The sequence below is a fragment of the Panthera pardus genome, unplaced genomic scaffold, assembly GCF_024362965.1.
Source record: "Panthera pardus isolate Hobbes unplaced genomic scaffold, ASM2436296v1 HiC_scaffold_16, whole genome shotgun sequence".
Classification (NCBI taxonomy): domain Eukaryota; kingdom Metazoa; phylum Chordata; class Mammalia; order Carnivora; family Felidae; genus Panthera; species Panthera pardus.
In genome coordinates this window covers 113,416,824-113,439,505 of record NW_026526721.1, presented here as the reverse complement: position 1 = coordinate 113,439,505, position 22,682 = coordinate 113,416,824, and the positions used below count along the sequence as shown (strand labels likewise).

At 36.5% G+C, this 22,682-nt stretch overlaps 2 protein-coding genes across 7 annotated transcripts in view; one reads left to right on the top strand and one right to left on the bottom strand.

Moving 5' to 3' along the window:
* RNF13 (ring finger protein 13) overlaps positions 1-22,682 on the top strand; it is a 163,086-nt gene that overhangs the window by 61,380 nt on the left and 79,024 nt on the right. For 3 of the 6 annotated variants that reach the window (XM_019439402.2, XM_019439394.2, XM_019439412.2), the window contains one exon: positions 6,569-6,694. The exons of 2 other annotated variants lie outside the window; for them this stretch is intronic. In XM_019439402.2, coding sequence (XP_019294947.1) covers positions 6,569-6,694 — 126 coding nt within the window. Of the gene's footprint in view, positions 1-6,568; positions 6,695-22,682 lie in introns of those variants that run through there. One more of the 6 variants, XM_053903724.1, reaches the window with a different exon arrangement.
* On the bottom strand, positions 9,106-10,966 carry LOC109260929 (GTP-binding nuclear protein Ran-like). Its single transcript, XM_053903726.1, has one exon. It carries the CDS (start codon positions 10,129-10,131, stop codon positions 9,805-9,807), a length of 327 nt encoding a protein of 108 aa, XP_053759701.1. The 5' UTR covers positions 10,132-10,966; the 3' UTR covers positions 9,106-9,804.

Below are 22,682 nucleotides of genomic sequence, written 5' to 3'. Positions count from 1 at the left end.
TATGGTGCTTCACAAAACTTTAGCTGCCTTTGCCACTCCAAACCCTGAGCTCTGTTTCCTCAGCTCATTGAGACCACTCAACTGTTGGGTTCCCCTGCCCTATCCTGAGGCCTAGAATCTCTAGATACTGAGTTGAGCTGTTTGTAGGGCTCATTGCATTTATTTCTTTCTTCTCAGCAGTTGCTGTCTTGTGCTGTGGTCCATTCTTTGAAAGTTGATATTTCACACCTTTTGTTTAATTTGCTAGTTATTTAATGCAAGAGGATAAAACTAGCCCCTGTTATTCTGTCATGGCTGGGAAGTGGAAGTTCATCTTAGCATCTACTAGGTAGTTAGTGAATGCTAATTATCAAATCTAAACAAATCACTCAAAAATTCTTATTGGAGTACATTATCAAGATGGGTGATTTTATAATTGCATATTGACATTGTATAAATCTGTATGCCTTTTTTCCTTATTCTTAATCTCAGTGCAATTAATAAACATATAGTAGTCTGGGACTTTTTTTATTTTTTAAGCTTTGACAGTCCTAGTATATTAACATGAGCCAAATTTTGTTACCAATGCTTTTGAACTTTTTCGGAAATAATGTGTTAAAAATTATATAGTTGGTCTAAATAGTATTTGCTGATAGCATTTTTAAGTATTTTTTCATGTTTTCAGTTATTTATGGGCTTACTTTATTTTTGTGACATCTTTTAGTCAGATATTAAGCTCTAAAATCTAACTCACTGATAAAATATATAACCGAGAAAAGCTATTGGGGAGGATTCTAACAGTATATGAGATGTAACTTTGAGATGAAAAATATTCAGGTACTGATTTGAAAAATGCTACAAATGTAATACTTAATTTGTGAGGTTTTTAAACAACCTTTTCTTATAATTCAGTTAAGGGATTAACTTTTAATTAGTATATAACCCTCAAATTTCTGTCTTATTCAGTGCTTTCCTCAATGATGTGCAGAAAGACATGGAAGGTATGGCTATCAAATTTGCAAATGGCATGAAGCTTGGAATGGTTAAAATACTAATGTTTCGCCCTGGAGTCTTAAAAGAAACATGCTGAGAAGAGGAGAAAAATAGCTTAGTAGCAACATATGTCAAAAATTTGTTGACAAAACTGATTTGTTTGCCAGAAACATCAATACATCAATTACAGTGCATCACTGGAAGTGTACCGTCTAGAACAGGCTGAAGAGTGGTAGTTCCTATTGTTACTTTCTTGTTGTTACTGTTGTTGATGTGTTTGATTTATTCAAAACAAATTTTTAAAATACATTTAGGCTTATAGAAAGGCTATATAGAAAAACTATTACAGAAAAATAGTACAGAGAGTTCTCATATACTGTTTACTCAGTTTCTTTTAATGTTAACGTTTTATTTTTTTTTTAATTTTTTTTTTTAACGTTTATTTATTTTTGAGACAGAGAGAGACAGAGCATGAACGGGGGAGGGGCAGAGAGAGAGGGAGACACAGAACTGGAAGCAAGCTCCAGACTCTGAGCCATCAGCCCAGAGCCCGATGCAGGGCTCGAACTCACGGACCGCGAGATCGTGACCTGAGCTGAAGTCGGACGCTCAACCGACTGAGCCACCCAGGCGCCCCTAATGTTAACGTTTTATATAACTGTGGTACATTTATCAAATCTAAGAAATTAATATTTTTATAATATATTAAATAAAGTACCGACTTCTTTAAGATTTCACTGATTTTTCCACTAAGATCCTACTATATACCTTCTGCATATAGTGGTATATTCAGTGTTTGACCTCAAATTAAAGTTTAAGAACCAAGTCAAATGCCACTTTTTCTGCTACTGCCTCCCATAGTTAGAATGGCTTTCTCTGTTCTATGCAGTTATACTGTATGTTGTTTATATTCTGTTTTCTCTTATTGGATCTGTTAGTTCTTTCCAGATATTAATTACTTGGGTAGGGACTCAGTCTTATCCATCCTCTTATTTACAATGAAATGTGACCACTGTATTCAGAGTAGTGTTAAAGGAATTTAAAGTAATATGATAAGAGTAGTGGTTAAAGGATATTTTACTGTATAAGAAGAGCATAATCTCTAACCATTTGTGACAAAGACATTAAATGTATCCTGTATGTGAAAATTATGAATAAATTTTGGAAGAATGATCTAATATAGAATTAGAGAAAAGAACAGTGGATATTTTTAACATTGTTGAAAGTTGTTGATAGGAATAAATCCATCTCTCGCACTCACATTAGGAAAACATTAGCTAATAAAGTCTGATTGGTGTAACTCTGGTCTATGTTTGAATGTCAAAATTATGGCAGTTTCCTTTGACATCTGCGTTGTTTAAAAAAATTTTTTTTCAGTGTTTACTTATCTTTGAGAGACAGAGAGAGACAGAGCTTGAGTAGGGAAAGGGCAGAGAGAGGGGGAGACACAGAATCTGAAGCAGGTTTCAGGCTCTGAGCTGTCAGCACAGAACCTGATGTGGGGCTTGAACCCATGAGCCGTGAGATCATGACCTGAGCCGATGTCGGATGCTCAACTAACGGAGCCACCTAGGCACCCCTGACATCTTCGCTGTTTAAAGTATTTACATCAGATTTTGGAATCAGCCTTAATTGCCTTTTATACTAACATTTTGGCTTGTTCATTTTTGTAAATGTTCATTCTTCTCTTTGTTGCCCATTTTGTTTTTCACCTAGTCGAGGCTGTTTTGTTCTGGTTTGTTTTGACCTTTTATGGGAGGAGTATAGCTTAGTGGTTGAGAACTTTCTGGGACTGCATGCCTGCTATGTAACCTTGAGCAAGTTACCTAACCTTTTTGAGACTTAGTTTCCTCATCTTTAAAATAAGGATAATAATAATAATAGTAGCTACCTCCTTGGGTCATTGCATAGCTTAACTGATTTAGAATACTGAAAGGGCATAGTGCCTGACACAGTGTTGAGTGCTAAGGCTCAACAAATGTTAACTGCTTGCTGTTACTGCAATTAATTAATTTACAACTTCAGATACTAACAAAACAACTCACCCTTCTCTGACTTTCTCCTTCTTTTATTTTTTACTCTTGCAAAGAGAAGGATGTACTGCTGCCTTGCTTTCAACATTTCTGTTGACATTATAACTACATATGCTCTTCTTATTTTTACTATTTATGTAGCTTAACATCAGTGAAAGCTGAAGGGAAGGAAAGTTAAGGCTCTTTTCAGCCTGACACAATCTTTTAAACAAAACCACTTTAACAAATTCTCTATGATTTTATTAATCAGTATAATTTATCAACAAAAGTGATGTTTTCATAATTTTTATCCTGAAATACTGTAGTTCTAAATACCTCCTGAAGCATTCAAGCAAAATTACATTCGGTATAATTTTTATGTTTAGATGATTTTGAATATTCTAGTTAAAAAGTGGTAACCCAAACTACTTTGGAAAACTGCTTGGCAGGATTTACCAAAGCTTGATACGCTCTGATCCAGCTTGATAGCCTATGGTTCTACTTTTATGTACATACTTAACAGATGTGCACCTGTGTTAGTATCCGTGGAATGTTTGTAACAGCTCCTGACTGGAAATTCCCCGAATGCTCATCAGCAGTAGAATAGATGTTGGCATCGTCACACAATGTAACATTGTATAGAAATGGCAGCGAAAGATCTGCCAAGTGTCTCAACAGTGTGGTTGCTCAGCAGTAGGGATGAATCTCACAAGTACAGCATTGAGAGAAAGAAGTCTAAAAGACCACTTACTATACTGTATGGTTCTGTTTATCTCCAGTATAAAATTAGGCAAAACATCAAGCTGTTAGAAGACTATGTGGTGACATTAGGAATGGGGTTTGAGGACTAGTGACTGGCAGGGAGGATGAAGGGAACTTTCGGAGTTCTATTTCCTGATACATGTGTGTTCAGTTAGTGAAAATTCATCAAACTGGAAAATTATATTTGGTGCACTTTGCTTTATGTATAGTCATAAAAGATTTCAAAAGAAATCAGCATATTTATATGTAGTGAGCCTATTGCATTATACATTTGATGATACTGAGGTGCCAGTCTGCATGCACAATTTTTGTCCAGCATTGTTTAAACATCAGGCAATTACAACAAAGAGAGAATAGATGGACATCTAGTTCCTAAGTCTTGTAGGCACTGGTAGTTTTCTTGAATATCCTACATATTGGCATAAAGTGCCACTGTCAGAAGGTAGAAATGAGGAGGATCTTTAATTACAGAGCAAGCATTGTTTTTTGTGTTTTTTTTTTAATGTTTATTTTTGACAGAGAGTGACAGAGCATGAGCGGGGGAGGGGCAGAGAGACTCTGAAGTAGGCTCCAGGCTCTGAGCTGTCAGCACAGAGCCTGATGCAGGGCTTGAACTCACAGACCGCAAGATCATGACCTGAGCCAAACTTGGAGGCTTAACTGACTGAGCCACCCAGGCGCCCCCTCCCCTTTTATTTTAACGTTTATTTATATTTGAGACAGAGAGAGAAAGAGTGAGCACAAGCTGGGGAGGGGCAGAGAGAAGACACAGAATCTGAAGAAGGCTCCAGGCTATGAGCTGTCAGCACAGAGCCTGATGCAGGGCTTGAACCCATGAACTGTGAGATCATGACCTGAGCTGAACTTGGATGCTTAACGGTCTGAACCACCTAGGTACCCCGCAAGCATCTTTTTAATAAGAAAAGATTGGCCCAGGGAGGTGACACTAGGCATGTGGACCTGGCTTAAAGCAGCACCTTGTTTGATATTCTTATTCAAGAGCCTAGAGAGTTGTGCCAAATCAATTGACAAAGCCCATTATACTACCTTGTATACTTTGTGGATGATACAAACTAAGTTTGCGCTTAGTTTTAAGTGACTCATATCTCAGGGAAGAATAGGAATTAATAGCAAGTTATTCTTTTAGCATAGTCCACAGGAAAGATAATGTTTAATAATTTAAGAAAAAAACCTGTTTTTTAAGGCTTTACTCAATTTTCTGTTAATGCAACTAGATTGTTTTTTGGGCTTTTGGCTTATGTGTATTTGATTTTTATAAATTTTCTTATGTTTAAAAATAATACATTTGCCATAACAGATATAACAATATAGAAGTTATAAAAAACAAAAACCCTTTTCTAGTTTCACTTGTAGATCTTTTTTTTTTGTGTATCTGTACATACCATCAATTCATTGATTCTAAGATGCATTTATTTTATTAACCCCATGTTTTAACATCTCTGAAATTGGAATGTGTCTTTCAATTGCTGTCCACTAGGTGGCAATCATGATGGAATTGACATCACCAGACACAGGAAATTTGGCCTTAACTGTTCATACTGTCTTCACTTTAGTTGAGTTATATGCCTTGCTCGTACTACATGGGTTGAGTTTAATTGCTGTTCTAAGTGTCTTGAAAAGAATTGCATTATGTGATTTTTCATTAAAGCAAGAAGTTACTGTTTGTGCAGACAGGCATAGAAAAGCAGCAGGGTGTAAATTTAACATGATTGAAGCAAATACTCATTGCTAGAAGGATAACTGCAGTTCTATTTCCCTGCAAAGTAAAAACCAAGTGCTCTATGGAATCCAGAAGGCAAACTATTTTATGAATAAATGAAGGTATGCTGCATTTTATTCCTGAAACATTTGCAAAAACATTCCCCTTTACAAGCCAGTCCACGCAACTTTCGGCCGGAGAAATTGCCATGTCCTGTGGAATAGGTGGTTGGTGTGAGCCCTTCACATACCATATGGACTATTGTTAAAGAAACTGTGTCATAGCTTTAATTGCTTACTTTTTTATAAATTCATTGAATTCTGTTATCTGTTTATGTGTTTATTCAGTTATTACCTCCGTTGAGATAGCCATTTGATGTTTATGTTCTAATCTGTTAATGTAACATTTCATGTTATTTTCTGATGTCAAACCATTTTGTATTTCTGGGAAAGCAACTTGCTATTTTCTTTTTAAATTAATAGTTATCTTGTGGATACCTTCTTAATTTAGTGTGCATAGATTTACCTCATTCTTTTTAATGGCTGCATTATTTTTCTATTGTATATATGTTTTTAAATGGCTACCTTATTGACGTGCATGATTTCCAGCTTTTACTATTAAACACGGCATAGCATGGAGCATCTTTCTACATACACCTTTATATACTCAGGCTAGTATTTCTATAGAACAAAATTGCCAGAAATGCTGTGCATTTTCATTGCTTGATAACATGAAAGAAGTGTAAAAGTTAATTTTAAAAAAGTATTTACTTGGTTTAGAAATGTCAGTCATCATTGGAAAATACACCAACATGATAACAGTGGTTGTCTTTGGGGTGATGGGCTTATGTGTGATCAAAAAGAGAACTTTAATAGTAGAAATGGAACTTACTTTAAAAAACTAAATGCTTATGAAATCAAATACTACTTTAGAAGTCCTTGGATTGTGAATATTTGGAAGGTAGGAATTGTCACAGCCCCCAGATAACTCATCTAGCATAATGCAAAATACATGAAACATATTTAAAAGATATTTGTAGAAGTAAGTTGTATTGAATTCTTGAGTTTAACAAAGAAAAAACTTCTTGCCAATTCTTTTACAGGGTTTTTTGATTAATTCAAAACCAGAGAATGCCTGTGAACCCATAGTGCCTCCACCATTAAAAGATAATTCATCTGGCACTTTCATCGTGTTAATTAGAAGACTTGATTGTAATTTTGATGTAAAGGTAATGTTTGCTTTTTTCATTTTTTTGTTACTGTTTTTTTAGTTTATCTACCTTAAATTCTCCCTTGTTTCAGAAAGGCTTTAAGAGAGTTGACACAAATCATCCAGTTTAAAAAAAGTGAGGACAAAAGCAAAATGAAGGTGAAGTTGGTGAAGGCAAGCAAGAGAGGAGCAGGTTAAGTCTCATTCATCTGCTACAAAATTGACCTTTAAGCTTTTAACAGCCAGTACAGAGAGGGAGACAGCATCGGTTTCACGATTCACAGTTTTAATTAGGTTGTAAACAAAATTGACTAGGATAAAAGTGATTGTTATTGGTTCTAAGAGTTTGCAGGTAGAAGTTGGGAATCTTGAACTGTGGTTTAATAGTGGAATCTTGCTTGATCTAATCTAGGAATGGAAACGTTAACCTTTAGTTTTATGCCTTTACTCTTCCATTATCAATATTACGTGTATATTTATATTTATGTTGACATCGAGATTTCTCTTCTGTAACAAGCTGATTCCGTCACCTGTATGCAGTTTGTCTCCCTGGAGCGGGTTAAGTCAGATAAGTAAAACAAAGTTTGCCATAGGACATCCCTCACTATCGTCAGTGCTGCTCTAAAGGTGTGGTTTTTTAATGCTTTTAATACCGTCTTTACAAATCTGGTTTGGGATGGCCTTGGCAAAAGAGCCACACTGAGGCCTGTATAAAATAAGCCTTGATGTTACTTTTACTGATCTACCTCAGACCTGAGTGTCATGTAGTTTCTTGCGTGTATCTTAGAGAATAGACATGGGATATTACTTCATGAATTTGACATAGCTTGATGTTAGATGATTTATTCAGTGGGAACAGACTCCTGATGTGCCTGAATTTTGTCTCTGCTTCTTGCATTTCATGAAAGAAATGACACCTCTATAGTAAACTTCTTAAAGGAATAAAATAATAACTCCAGAAGGGTTTGGAAATGTAGAGCACATTGGAAATGATAGGTGTTGTTACTATTGTATATTGGTTCCAAACCGAAACTCTTAATTGCCTTTAGATGGGAAATAAATTAGAGTTGAAGTCAAATGATTTCTTGCTCTTCAGAGTTATATCTTTTTTTAATAATAGTTTGAATTTAAGCCATTTTAAGATTTGACCCAGAACTAAATCGTAATAATTGCAGATTGTTCCAACAAAAAGGAAATATTATTGTAATATTTCATTAATTTCTTGCCAGTAAATTAAAAGTAAACCAAAATTTGCTGATTCTAAGGTTTATTGCATTATTATGCTATGTAATTTTTGGTTCAGTCCAATCTTAACTAGAAACTAATACTTTTTTTTTTTTTTTAAGAACTTTTTTAGTTCGGGATGGGAAGTGGTTCACTGCAAAATTTAGGAAAATACTGTCATTGAATGTTTATTTTTGATGGTACAAACACAACTCAGGGATGCATATGTGGTAGAGTTATTAGTCCTCTTGCCCCTTTAGCGGATCCTCATCATGAGTCTGAATGCTTCTAATGGAGTTTTAGGATTAGCTGGATTTCAGCTCCTCTCTTCCTGCTTCCTGCCTTGAATTTTATTCTGCAACCATACCACCTCCTTGAAGTCTCTTGACTTGTCATACAATGCTAACTACACCTTTGTGCCTATTTATACATACTATTTTCTCTGTTCAAGATCTCTGGCCAAGATGACGTTTAAGTGCTAGCTGAGGATGTTATGTTTTCTGGAAGGCTTACTTTTCTTTGTGCCCTCTCTGGCAGAATGAATCATTCCAGCCCAATGTGCCACTCTTCCACTTTGTAAATAGCTCCCTTACTCTTTATTCACATTATTATTTTTTATTATATATATTTCATTTATATGAGCTTACCGTGTTTAGAGTTCACGTATAGTTACCTAATTTGTATCGGAGTGCATAGTAGATGAACAATAAAGTTTTGCTAAACTGTGTAGTGTAGTGGTAAGGCTTCTGCTTAGGTGTGTAATGCATTTTTAAAAAACACGTACATGTAAAAATGTTTAAATTGATTCTCATCTTAGAAAAATGTTAAAATTTTTTTCATTATACCTCACCATGTAGACATAGTTTTAATGAATAAGGTCCTAGTTTATTGTACAAGTTTTTTTTTTTTTTAACTCTGTTATCTTTTCTTCACAAATAAACAACAGAGTATTTATTATAGCCATTTAAAGCTAATGACTCCTTATTCATGTTGTTCCTAATGGTTTCTGTCTTGTCTTAGTTATGAAAAATATGAGGCCTCGGGGGTGCCTGGGTGACTCAGTCAGTTAAGTGTGTCTGACTTTGGCTCAGGTTGTGATTCCGAGCCCCACATTGGGCTCTGTGCTCACAGTGTGGAACCAGCTTGGGATTCTCTCTCTCCCTCTCTTTTTCTGTCTCTCTCTCCCTCCCCAAATAAATAAATAAACTTAACAACAACAACAAAAATATGAGACCTCAGTTTACAGGATAGACACATTGATTTTAATTAAAGTCTGGAAACAGACTGCATACATTTGAATACACCCCCCCCCCTTTTTTTTTTCTCATTTGAAATAACTTTATTCTGATTTTAAACAAAAACGAATGGGAATGACAGTGACAAATGAGATTTCACCACTGGATACTGTGATGTGACTACAGCAGTCTTTTATTTGAAATTCAGGAAACAACTGCATTCCAAAACAGATAAATATGCAGGTTCAAAATATGAAGGTGTTTTTTAAACTGCCACATTCACTCCGAAGCCCATTCATTTCCTTCAGCATCCCAGAGGTGAAGCATATGTTCTGCTCAGCTGTACAATAAAGTGGCAACACCCTGCACCACTGATGTCACAGGGCAGGTGCCTATGAAACCAGACTTCCGATGCTGGGGTCCAGCTGCACTTTCTTATACGTCATCATCCTCACCTGGGAGAGAAGCTTGACAAACTCCAAGTTAGGGTCTCTGATTAGTTTTCTAGAAACCCAGAGGAAGGGCTTTTCAAAGTTGTAGTTACCTTTTGGCAGAAATGTCAGTGCTGAAGGTTCTTCTTTCAGTGGAAGACAATAGATTTTGCCTTAACTTTCCTGTCCATAATGTCCACTTTGTTGCCACATAGCACAATGGGGATGTTTTCACATATTCATACCAGACCTCTATGCCAGTTAGGCACATTCTTGTAAGTAACCCTTGATGTTACATCAGACATTGTGATGGCACACCGAGGTTGGATGTAATAGCCATCTCTCAGCCTACAAAATTTCTTCTGACTAGCCATATCCCATGCCTTGAACTTAATAGGTCCTCTGTTGGTATGGAACGCGAGGGGATGGACCTCAACACCCAAGGTGGCTATGTACTGCTCACATTCGCCCATCAGATGATGTTTCACGAACATCATTTTTCCTTTGCCACCTTCGCCAGCCAATTCAAGTTTGGACTGGACTTGGAATTCTTCTTGGGCAGCCATTGTGCTATTACTTCCAGAAGCATCTCCAGCCCATCTGGCCTGGATGCTATTTTTTATTGCTCATTAGTGGTGTGATCTTGGGCAAGCTGTTTTACTTCTGTGTGCCTCAATTCCTTTATCTGTAAAATAGGAATTATAATGTTCCCTACATCATAGGATTGTTATGAAGATCAAATGAAATAATCAATGTGAAATGCTTATCAGTTAGTGCCTTGCACAGAGTAAATAAGCGACAGGAATTAGCCGTTGATGTTTTACACTTTTTACCATTGGTGTAAAACAGAAAAAGGATAAAGATGTCAAAGATGCTAACTGTATTAGGCCTCGAAGTTTTTCACAGCTTGCTGTTTGCAAGCTGGAGAACTAGGACAACCAGTGGTATAATTCAGTGTGAGTCCCAAGGCCTCAGAACCAAGGGAGCCAATGGTGTAAAGTCCTGGAATCAAAAGGTCCAAGAACCAAGAGCTCTGATGTCTGAGGGCTGGAGAAGGTGGATATCAGGAAGAGAGAGGATTTGCCTTCCCTTTACCTTTTCATCTGTTTGGGCACTCAACAAATTGGATAATGCCCACACACGTTGATAAGAGTGGTGGATCTTTGTTTACTTAGTCTGCTGAATCAAACGCTAATCTCTTTCAGAAACCCCTGCACAGACATACTCCAAAATACTGTTTTACCAGCTCTCTGGCAAGTCTTAGCCCCATCTAGTTGACACATAAAACTAAACATCACACTGACCTTTCAGAAACTAAATTATTAGCTGATAAGTTACACTGTGATGCAGTAACTCAGTGACAGTTGATTGTGAAACTTCTAATATGGTTTATAAAGGACAGTTTAGTCATGCCATATGACTAATGTATAAAATATAAGTTTCATAAGAAATATGTATCACCTGTCAAGGTAGTGTTAGATAGGTAAGGATAAAGCCATCACACGTACTGGAAAAATAACTGGAATGTCATCCCGAAGAGCATTTCCTTTCTAAGGGTGGTCATTGGTTGATAGGCTATTAGCTCTATTAGCTATAATCTTCTGATCAAAAATCTTTGCCTGTATTTTCTAGGCTTCCCAATTGATGGTTATATATAGTTTTTTATTAGGTATGTTATAGAGCCTAATCACTTAGAATGTATGTTCTAGTACTTTTCTGAATTGAAAATAAATAGCTCTTTGTATAAAATCAGGGTTCATTCATATATATCCACAATTTTGTATGAATACATTGACTTAAGAAAATAGAAAAATAACTCACCTCCTTATTCCTGATGTAGCATTCTGGAACCAAGTACTGGAAGTGCTTAATTCAGCCCCATACAGAATGCTGGAATTGATAGTAGCTGCAAGGTTGTATTTTTTGTCACGCCACTTATCAGACACGATACCCAAATTATCACAGACAAATGAGAATGAGCTGTATCTTACAAAGCTTTCCTCGGAGGAACCCTTTCTATTGTAGATAGCAGAAGTGAAAGAAGAAGTAAAATTTCATCAAGATCTTTTAGTAATTGTGGTGGTGGTATCTTGGTACTGTGGATACACTAGGGTTTACGTTTTGGAATTCTTTAGATTTTTTTTTTGAAGATGAGTATTGTACTATAAGAAACCTAGATTTACTTCTTCCTTAGAAGTCAATGATAAAGTGAATTAAACATTAAAAAAAATTACAATTAAAAAAACAAAACTACAATTAAAAAAAAAAAAGGCAGGTTTTTTTCTATACAAACGATCCCAAGTGCTTTGTGACTCAGAGATAGCCGATAAGAATGCAGAAATGTAGTTAACAATTTTTGGAAGGTAGCAAATTACATTGTTTGCCACATTCTAAATTAAAGAGAGCACTGTTTTAATTTTTTGTCTTCTGTTGAGAGAAGCACATCCGAGCCTTTAAATTTGTCTTGCTCTAAAGAAATGCAGCAAAACCTGTACTCAGAATTAGTATTTGGATATGTGAAATATCCAGAGTGCTAGTAAGAACGGTTGATTACCCGCCAGCTGCTTATTCTGAAAACAATCACTTTTACTCACACTGACAAAAACTGTATGCTCTGAAAGATACAGCTCTTTAGAGGAAAAGCAAAACAATGTTATTTTGTTTATCTTTGTACAATGCTGTTCTTTACTGTGACAAAATGTAATTGTTTGGAAATGCTAGTTTTTTGGTGAGTATTTGAAGTTAAAAAACATTGATGGCTCTGGTAAATAAATTAAGGCGTTATTAAATCGTTTAATTAGAAAAATGACTTTGTAACGTCCTGAGGCAGAGAGTTCTCAGACGACTTGAATTGGCATCCCAGTGGAAAATATGACTTAAAAAAAAAAAAAAAAAGAAAGAAAATATGACTTTTTTTTTAATTTGTAAAAATATCTGGTTATTTCAAGAACATTAAAATAATCACAGAAAACAGAAATTTTCAGAATGACACAAATTTCTGTGTTTATAGCCAAATAAAGATTAGTTATCAGAAGTCTGTTCATTGTCCTGGAAGTCCTAGATATTTTCATCGTATGGTTTTAATACTAAGTCAGCAATTTCTTCAAATATTTATTTTATTTAATTTTTTTATTATATGAAATTTATTGTCAAATTAGTTTCCATACAACACCCAGTGCTCATCCCAAAAGATGCTCCCTTCAATGCCCATCACCTACCCTCTCCTCCCTCCCACCCCCCCATCAACCCTCAGTTTGTTCTCAGTTTTTAAGAGTCTCTTATACTTTGGCTCTCTCCCACTCTAACCTCTTTTTTTTTTTTTCCTACCCCTCCCCCATGGGTTTCTGTTAAGTTTCTCAGGATCCACATAAGAGTGAAAACATATGGTATCTGTCTTTCTCTGTATGGCTTATTTCACTTACATCACACTCTTCAGTTCCATCCACGTTGCTACAAAGGGCCATATTTCATTCTTTCTCATTGCCACGTAGTACTCCATTGTGTATATAAACCACAGTTTCTTTATCCATTCATCAGTTGATGGACATTTAGGCTCTTTCCATAATTTGGCTATTGTTGAGAGTGCCGCTATAAACATTGGGGTACAAGTGCCCCTATGCATCAGTACTCCTGTATCCCTTGGGTCAATTCCTAGCAGTGCTATTGCTGGGTCATAGGGTAGTTCTATCAAATAATTATTTTAATTGAACTCTAGACAAGCTTGGTAAACAGATATGGTGCAATGCATGTACTTCTGAATTTTATTACCATTTTATGCTCTCATGATTATTTTTGAACAATGCAGCTACAAAGCCATATAGGCCAGTTTTCATGAAACTGAAAGAACTTAGTTACTCCCTCTATGTTGTGTTTTTTTGTTTTTTTTCCTGACATGGATCAAGTTGCGTTAGGGTTGTAGATGATAAGGAATACGTTGGTACTCATCTTCTGTTGGAATGTGACTTGTATAAAACTTAGGTGTCATGCAAACCCCCTTGACCTGACTCCTGCCTTTCTCTCAAGTCACATCTGTACTTTGCCTGCCCTATTACCTTACTCTTCAATAGTTCACAAGTCCGTATATGTGTTGAGCAGTCTCTCCCTTTCTGTCTGGTTTTTACCGTGTCCTTGTCTCTGCTTGTCTGTCTGGACAGCCTGACTTTATTTTAGCTCTAAGATATGAAGTGATCTGAACCCTTTCCCAATTTTCTCTAAGGTTGAATAGATGACTTCTTCTTCAATATATTACTTAATCCCATTTAATCACTGTTTCTTTTATAGATTTAATCTTTGTAAAGGGAAAAGATAATGTTTTAGGTTCTGTAGTTTTAGTGTCTAATACATTGCATGGCACTTGGTGGATGCTCAGTAAGTATTTGCTGAATGAACTAATTTAGAACACTTTAAGGGCTTATACTTTAAATGGATTAAAGAATAAACAGTATTATTGGAACCTTCTATTGGGTCCATGTTCACTTCACTTAATGTTCTTGGAAGTATTTCTAAATCTAGATACTCATTTATCCCATAAACATTTTTCTCGAGATCCCCATGTTTTCTGAAAAATTAAAAAAAAAAAATTACCACTAACATTTTTAGGTTACTTGGATGATCTTATAATAAACAGACATACCATTTTTTGGATGAAATTTTGTTATAAAATAATCCCCTAGTCTTCCTTTCTAGGTTTACCTTTCGTTACCTTTTTCAGGACTCCAGGCTGATATATTACATGGGATTCCCACAATTTCACTTAAAAGAAAAAAAATATTTTAACGTTTATTCATTTCTGAGAGACAAAGAGCGCAGGTGGGGGAGGGGCAGTGAGAGAGGGAGACAGAATCAGAAGCAGGCTCCAGGCTCCGAGCTGTCAGCACAGAGCCTGACACGGGGCTCCAACTCACAAACCGGCAGATCATGTCCTGAGCCAAAGTCGGATGCTTAACCGGCTGAGCCACCCAGGCACCCCCACAATTTCACTTTTATTTGTGTAGTACCAAGCAAGTAGATATGACCTTGAGTGGAAATTAAACAAAATTATCTCAAAGTTGCTTCATATTATTATTTAATTTTTTCCTACTCTTTTCTATTTTCCTACAAAGTCACTTATAGCATTTGTTATTAATGTACTTCAGAATCATGTTTAACATACTCTACAAAAGGAATGTTTTCAAGGATATTTGGGGTATGGAAACATTTTTACCTATATATGGTTCAAACAGCTTTGTGTGTTCATTAAATTATTCATTTGTTTCCTCTACCCTTTAATTGATAAAAATATCTGCATTTTAATAATTAGTTTCCTTTAAATACATTTATATTTCCTTTATAACATTTACACAATATTAAAACAATAAAATATTCTTCTTTTACTAGGGAAGTAATATTCAGTGAAAGAAAACTGAAAAATAGCAAATTACATTTACTTTACCCTAACCTAATGAAACATGTAATGCCCATTACTTTATTTACAAATCTCTTCCCCACACATTCTTTTGCTTCAAAGTCAAGATAATCAGATTATTCAGACACACAAGTCTGTCTAGATAGGGAGGAAAGCTGGTATCTAGAGGAAGAGAGCAAGATGGATTATATCCATGAACTCTTAATGAGAGTGAAACATCATCAGAGCCCTAGTACCGCCTTCTGTGGAGTAGCTTTTCCCAACATGACGGTGTAGTGATCCTAAAATAACGTGTGGGAAAAAATGGGGTTGGAATGGTATTTGATCTTGGCGGGATTGCTTGCTACGGTTCTGGATCTTATTTCAACTGTTGATCGTTCCCTGTTGTAACATCTCTAGGCATTTTTATTCTATAGGTAGAGTTAAGTTTTTACATTCTCATCTGGAGCCACTTGCGCTGCTCCATTCTCATCTGCATTGCTTTGATCATTTGAGAAGGAGATTCTGCTTCTTAATTTCTTCTTACTTCTTTAGATGAAAAAGGAAGGTCATGGTCGAGTTTTGAGAACTATCTCTATTCTCTGTGTCTCCCATTAATTTCTTTACCTCATCTCTTTCCCTTTTAGAGAAAAGAATTTTTTCTCCTGTGTTAGACATCTAAGTTGAGAGGAAGAGTAGTTTGTACCAGGCTGATGGTTGAGTTATTGTTGCTTTGTGTTGGCAATTCTAAAAGAAAAGAAAACGAGTTTTCCAGAGAATTTTTTCAGTTGACACTTGGAAGGAGAGTTAGACTACGTTTTCTGCATTTTCTACATTTTCCTTAGAGGTCTCATGGAGGTTGGATCATAAAGTGAAGCTCGAATTGTTTCAGATTACGCTAGAATTGCCAACACCCTGGGTCTAGCCAGCATGGTCAGAAGAGGCCAGGTTCCAGAACCACCGAGGATGTGTGTTAGAAATTGTTTTCTTTTTTTGTTTTGACTTTTTACCTTTTTGTGTTCTGAAACTAGCATACACAGAAAAAGAATTCATAACGTATGTATGCATACATAGTGTGCTATGATAATGAATATCTGAGTACTCCCTACTCAAGTTTGAGAGAGAAATGTTACTTACTGATGCTAATTAATCAAACTTCATTAAAGGCTCCATGGTAAATTTTTTGTTTTTTAGGTTTTATTTCATCTCCCGATCATATTAAACTCATATTGATATCTGATCTTCATGAGGGAGCTTCCTGTTTGGAATATTTCTTATAGTAATTTCAAATGTTTTAATAAAGTGATGTTAAGTGTACCACAAAGTGATTGCTTGTTAAAGCTGCTCATTTTCTGTCTTGTATTTGAAAAAGCTTGTGATGAAAACAGTTCTTTGCTAAGGCCAGACCAAACCCCCAAAGTACTGTGTGTTTCTTTTTTCTTTACTGTAGATTCTTTTTTTTTTTTCTTCTATATATTATTATTTCTCCCTAGCTTGATTCTAGCCTAAAGAAACCCTGGATACTTTCTCACTTCAGCTTCTTGGGAGGAGAGCCTGTGTTTTATGCAGTTCTGTGTACTGAGCTTTTTGTTACAATACCTGGAACACCAAAATGAGCAAGCAGTAAAGGAGGGCATATACTCAGAGGTCTGCCACTGGGTGGCGCTAAGCACCAAGATGCTCACTGTAAAACTGTTCCCTCAGTTACATTTCAATTGTAGTACAAGTCTGTCACTACTTGGGAATTCCTAGTTGGCTGATAGCAAGTTCAGAGAGTTGTTTTTTTTATAAAACAAAAAGTTCTTTCAACAAGCTTTATTTACAGTGGTGGGTGGGTTGAATGGGAGCTTCTCGTTAGGATGAGAAATAATTAAGATTTGATTAGAATATGAATCCCAGCAGTATCCAAAAAATATGAATTATGATCAGATTTTTCATTTTAACATGCATTTTAATATGCATATGTAACTAGAGAATAGTTATCCATAAACTTATGGGATACCTCTACTAAATTGCACTTCTACAAACTTATTAGGCAACTTTTAAATGATGTAGTTAATTTTAACTGGTAAAGTTTGTTACAAAGTAACATCTTTAATTTTTAATTTTATTTTTATTATATTTTTAAAATATTCACTTATTTTGAGAGAGAGCACATGCCCATGAGTGGGGTAGAGGCAGAGAGAGAGACTCCCAAGCAGGCTCCACACTGCCACTGCAGAGCCCCATGTGGGGCTCAAACCCATGGACCTCGAGATCACAACTTGAGCTGAAATCAAGAGTTGGACGCTCAACCAACTAAGCCACCCAGGCACCCCAGAAGTTTTTTTTTTAATTTTATTTATTTATTTTGAGAGAGTGAGAGAGAGCAGGGGAGGGGCAGAGAGAGAGGGAAGGAGAGAGGATCCCAAGTAGGCTTCCACTGACAGTGCAGAGCCCAGTGCAGGGCTCGATCTCACCGATTGTGAGATCATGACCTGAGCCCAAATCAAGAGTTGGATGCTTAACTGACTGAGCCACCCAGGCACCTCCCTAGAAGTTTTTTTTTGAAAAAGCATCTTTAAATTAGTAGCAACATTAGAAATAGCTGCACATAATGGTTTATTTTGGGTTTTCTTAATGTCTCTAAGAAAAAAAGGATTCTTTTTAGTTTTAATTTATTGTACTAATCATTTCCCAGATACAATATTAAAACTTCATTGGAAGCAGTACAATTTAGAGACCTATGAGCTAATGACTTTCATTTGGTGATGGTGTGTTGCAGAATAATATTGTAATGAAAAGCACAAATTTCTTTTCTGTTGCAGATATTGTACAGAACATGAAGAACTCATTATAATAAGTAGGTTTCAAACTTTTTTTTTGAGAGAGGGAGTACATGCATATGAAGGGAGTTGGGGAGGGGCAGAGGGAGAGGGTGAGAGAATCTTAAGCATGTATCACACTCAGCACAGAGCCCCTATGCAGGTGGGGCCTGGATCTCAGGACCATGAGATCATGACCTGAGCTGAAATCAAGAGTCTATCATTTAACCAACTGGGCCACCCAGGCACCCCAGTTTCAAACTTTTTTGACTGTAAGAAATTACAGCCAAATCCACAATAAGAAATTTATTTTTGCTTATGCCCTGATACGTAAACAACACATATCCTATAGTAAAGTTTGATGAAATAGTATTCACCTATACTGCCTATAATACTCTGGTATATGAAATTTCTTTTTATTAAAAAAAAAAGTTCACCTAAGTCTGCTAAATTATTTTACTACCCACAATTTTTACTCCCCTCAATATTGAAAAATTGCTTTTGCATGTACCAAAACAAAGATTGACTTTAAAATGCTGCCAGTGGGGCTAAAATTAACAACTCAGGAAACAACAGATGTTGGCAAGGATGTGGACAAAGAGGAACCCTCTTGCACTGTTGGTGGGAATGCTAACTGGTACAGCCACTCTGGAAAACAGTGTGGAGGTTCCTCAAAATTAAAAATAGAATTACCCTAGGGGTGCCTGGGTGGCTGTCGGTTAAGTGTCCAATTTCAGCTCAGGTCATGATCTCACGGTTCACGGGTTCAAGCCCCACATCAGGCTCTGTGCTGACAGCTCAGAGTCTGGAGCCTGCTTCGGATTCTGTGTTTCCCTCTCTTTCTGTCCCTTCCCCGCTCGCACTGCCTGCCTCTCTCTCTCTCTCTCTCTCTCTCTCTCTCTCTCTCTCCCTCTCCTTCTCCCTCTCTCTCTCTCTCTCAAAAATAAATAAACATTTAAGAAAAAAAAATAGAATTACCCTACGACCCAACAATAACACCGTTAGGAATTTATCCAGAGGATACAGGAGTGCTGATTCATAGGGGCACAGGTACCCCAACGTTTATAGCAGTGCTAATAACAGCCAAATTATGGAAAGAGACCAAATGTCCATCGAATGACGAATGCATAAAGAAGATGTGGTGTGTACACACACACACACGCTGGAATACTATTAAGCAATGAAAAAAAGAATGAAATCCTACCATTTGCAGCAACATGGATAGAACTGGAGGGTATTACGCTAAGTGAAATAAGTCAGTCAGAGAAAGACTGATACATGTTTTCACTCACATATGGAATTTGAGAAACTTAACAGAAGACCATGGGGGAAGGGAAGGAGAAAAAAATAGTTACAGAGAGGGAGGCAAAAACGTAAGAGACTCTTAAATACAGAAAACAACCTGAAGGTTGATGGGGAGTGGAAGGCAAGGGAAAATGGGAGATGGGCATTGAGGAGGGCGCTTATTGGGATCAGCACTGGGTGTTGTATGTAAGTGATGAATTACGGGAATCTACTCCTGAATCAAAGAGCCCACTGTATACACTGTAGTTAGCTAACTTGACAATAAATTATGTTAAAGAGGCACCGGCGTGGCTCAGTCAGTTAAGTGTCCGACTTCAGCTCAGGTCATGATCTCACAGTTCAAGGGGTTCAAGCCCCACGTCGGGCTCTGTGCTATCAGCAGAGCCTGGAGCCTGCATCAGTTTCTGTGTCTCCCTGTCTCTCTGCCCCTCCCCTGCTTGTGCTCTGTCTCTCTCTGTCTCTCAAAAATAGGTAAATGTTAAAAAAAATAAATAAAAAATAAAGTAAATTATGTTAAAAAATAAAAACATTAAAAATTTTGTTTAAAATGAAATGCTGCTACTGGAATGTAACATAAAATCTTTAATTTTTAAAGTTCCCAAGGATTCTAGCTTCTGTTTTCTGCTATTCTTAAAACAAGTATGGCTTTGCATGCGGACACAGATTTTACCAGCCCTACCAAAAATATTTTCTAACGAAACAAATAAATTCAACTTATCTCCAAGCCTAAACATTTACCATTTGTCAAAAGGTCAACACTCTTAAAATATAACCTGAAATAAGAGAGGAAGCGTGCCTTTGCATCACCATAATAAATGTCACAACGTTTCAGCATTAAAACCACATGCTTTTCTTGACAATTTTTCTTGGAACTTGTATGTACTTGATTTTTTTTTTTTTTTTTTAAAGAATTGAATACTTATCAGGGTTACCTTTTTGTTTCTGTACCACCGAAAAGAATTAAGGGTGGGGAAAGGCTGGAATGACTACTAGTAGCCTACTACTAGTGACTAGAGAGAGAGAGGAAGTGACATTTGACACTTAACATTAAGGAGAAAAACCAGCTGGGGTTTGAGAAAGCATATTTCATAATGATCCCCAGGTCACTGGAAAAGGTCAAATCATATCGGGTACCTTTTACTGAGAAAGTTGGGAAAATGCAAAATACTTTAGGAACATTTTTATCCATGATGACTGAAGTAAAATTTTTGGCATATATTTCCAGGGGAACTAAGTTTAAGCACAGAGATAAGGAACTTTTATTTTTGTGGCGTATGTCTTGCTGGGTAGGGCTGGATAGACCTTTACCTTGGTTGTGATTTAGTTTGATTAAACAAATGTTTATGTGAGAGGGCTTCTTCTAGGCTTGAAATATATACAAATAAGGTAGTTCCTTTCCTTAAGGGACATACAATCTTACATTCAAAATACCCTAAATGTCCGTTTATTTTATCAGATCTCTGTTTTTCTAGATGATACCAGGTTTAGTTTTCTGATAATTAAAGTTTTTACCAAGAAGTTCTTTATCAGGATGGGGAAGTTCTTCTATGTCAATTTTTTAAAAATTCAGTGGTATCATTTATATGAACAATATCATGAAAAGATGAGATCATTACTTTTTCAAGGCCTGCCCCCATGCCGGCACTGAAGTGTTTACAAAAAAATCAGGAGACTTAATTCCAGCTATCATATATTAAGCATAATGGCTACAGTAGGAATTGGTGTTTCATAGATTCTAGCATTATCTTCACATTTCTGATAGGGGAGCTGAACATCGTACCAGCAGTGAAGAAATCCTACCTGAACTAGTGCCCGTGGGGCCTGCTGAATTCTACTCGCTGCAAATCAGGGAACTAGGAATTCACTTCCAGGAAACTTCTATATGTGAGAGCATGAGATAAGGTTAGCTAGCATGTGTGTGGCCAAGAAACTTATTTCTTATTACCAATAACAGAAGCCAAATTTAGCTCCTTTACGTTTGTCTCCATTTATTGTACTTAAAAAGATATGTCCTTTAATTCATATGTCCTAACCTGATCATCCTCCCTGTAGTGAAACTGAATGAAGTGTGGTGATGCTTCCAGTGGAATTTGTGCACACCTGCTCTTTACTTTAAGGTCCACAGCTTTGATAGGCAGTGCACCAATAGCTAGAATTCGTGGTGCAACAACTTATATCCTTCCTAGTGAACCAAAGTCACTAAATTATTGAACTTCGATACCTAGTAGTCATTAAGGACCCCATCTTTGGAGGGTGGCCTCTTTTACCATGCAACTTTGGACTTAACCTGCTCTCCCAAGAGCAGCAGTGGTAAGGACCCCACCTCCAAACTCTCTAGCAAGTACTACCTAGCTGTGGCACTTGCTGAATGAACTTCCGCTGAGTATATGTAATTTTATCATCTCGTAGTCTAAGCTGTATTCAGTAGCCAGATCATCTCCTGGAACTTTATTTAGTAGGCTCTCATGATAGTACTGAGAGCATATGAGTAAATACAAAGGGTCTGACCACCGTTTAAATTCCCTAAACAGTTTAAAACAAACTGATATGCTTTGGAACTGGCTGAGGAACAGGTCAGTAGCTTCTACTCTACTTCAGGAGAAAGTAAAAAACAAGTAGAGGAAAAAATGTCTGAATGAGACTAGTGAAGATTTTTATTCTGCCCTAAGATGGGTTGCAAATCAAAATTTAAAGTATGAAATAATAGAGATGAAGGGAGAAGCATAAAATCTCGGAGGCCTCCAAAGATCATCTAATAAAGTCTTTATGAAAAGAAGATAATAGCAACTTTTAATTCTTAGATACTTTCTGCAAATGAGGAGAGCTGAGGAAATAAATTGTTAGCCTTGAAACAAAGCAGGAACTCTTACTATAGCCAAGGTGGTGAGGTGGAGACACATGTTCTTGTTAGTCATTGATGGATGTCCATCTGCACTCTCTTTGTCTAGTAGTATTATCTTGAACTCCCTGAGTACCTATCAAAGGCCTAATTGAGATAAGAGCTTTTTATGGAATTTGTCATTTTTGCAGTCTTAACTGAATGGTCTAAAATCCACCCCTGCATCAGGGCAGATCTTTAGAAAGCTGAGGACACGGACCAAATAAAATTGGTTCCCCCCCCAAATTGTTTGACTCAGATGAACTTGGCATGATACCATCATCTTTTATTAAGAAATACCATAAGAAGCAGCCCTACTTTACTGTGTTTATCCTAATGTAGCCAACACTTTAAAAGTGATTTGTCCTACTAGAAGGGTCCGAAGATAGAGATATTTACAACTTATTTTTATCTTGCTTTAGTATGTATGTTTGCACTAGAATTCTTTCACTTGCTCTCATCACTAGAGTAATCATCAAAATGAATCCTAAACAGTTAATCAAGTAGCAGATGCCTTCAGGAAAGCCAGACCCTATCATTCACTCATTCATTCATTCATTCATTCATGCATTCATCAGTTTTTTTCTGAGCACTTTTCACATGTGTATTTGCCACCAGTGTGCCTTCTTGGTAGAGAGTCTCTTTAGTCTTTTGCTGTCATTACTAGAATAATCATCAAAATGAATTCTAAAAAGTTAATCAAGTTTTTTGTTTTTATCAGATATGCATAGTACAAACATTTTCTTC

Bases quoted from the DNA above. Each gene is read 5' to 3' on its own strand.
- LOC109260929 (XM_053903726.1), bottom strand. From the start codon at position 10,131: ATGGCTGCCCAAGAAGAATTCCAAGTCCAGTCCAAACTTGAATTGGCT.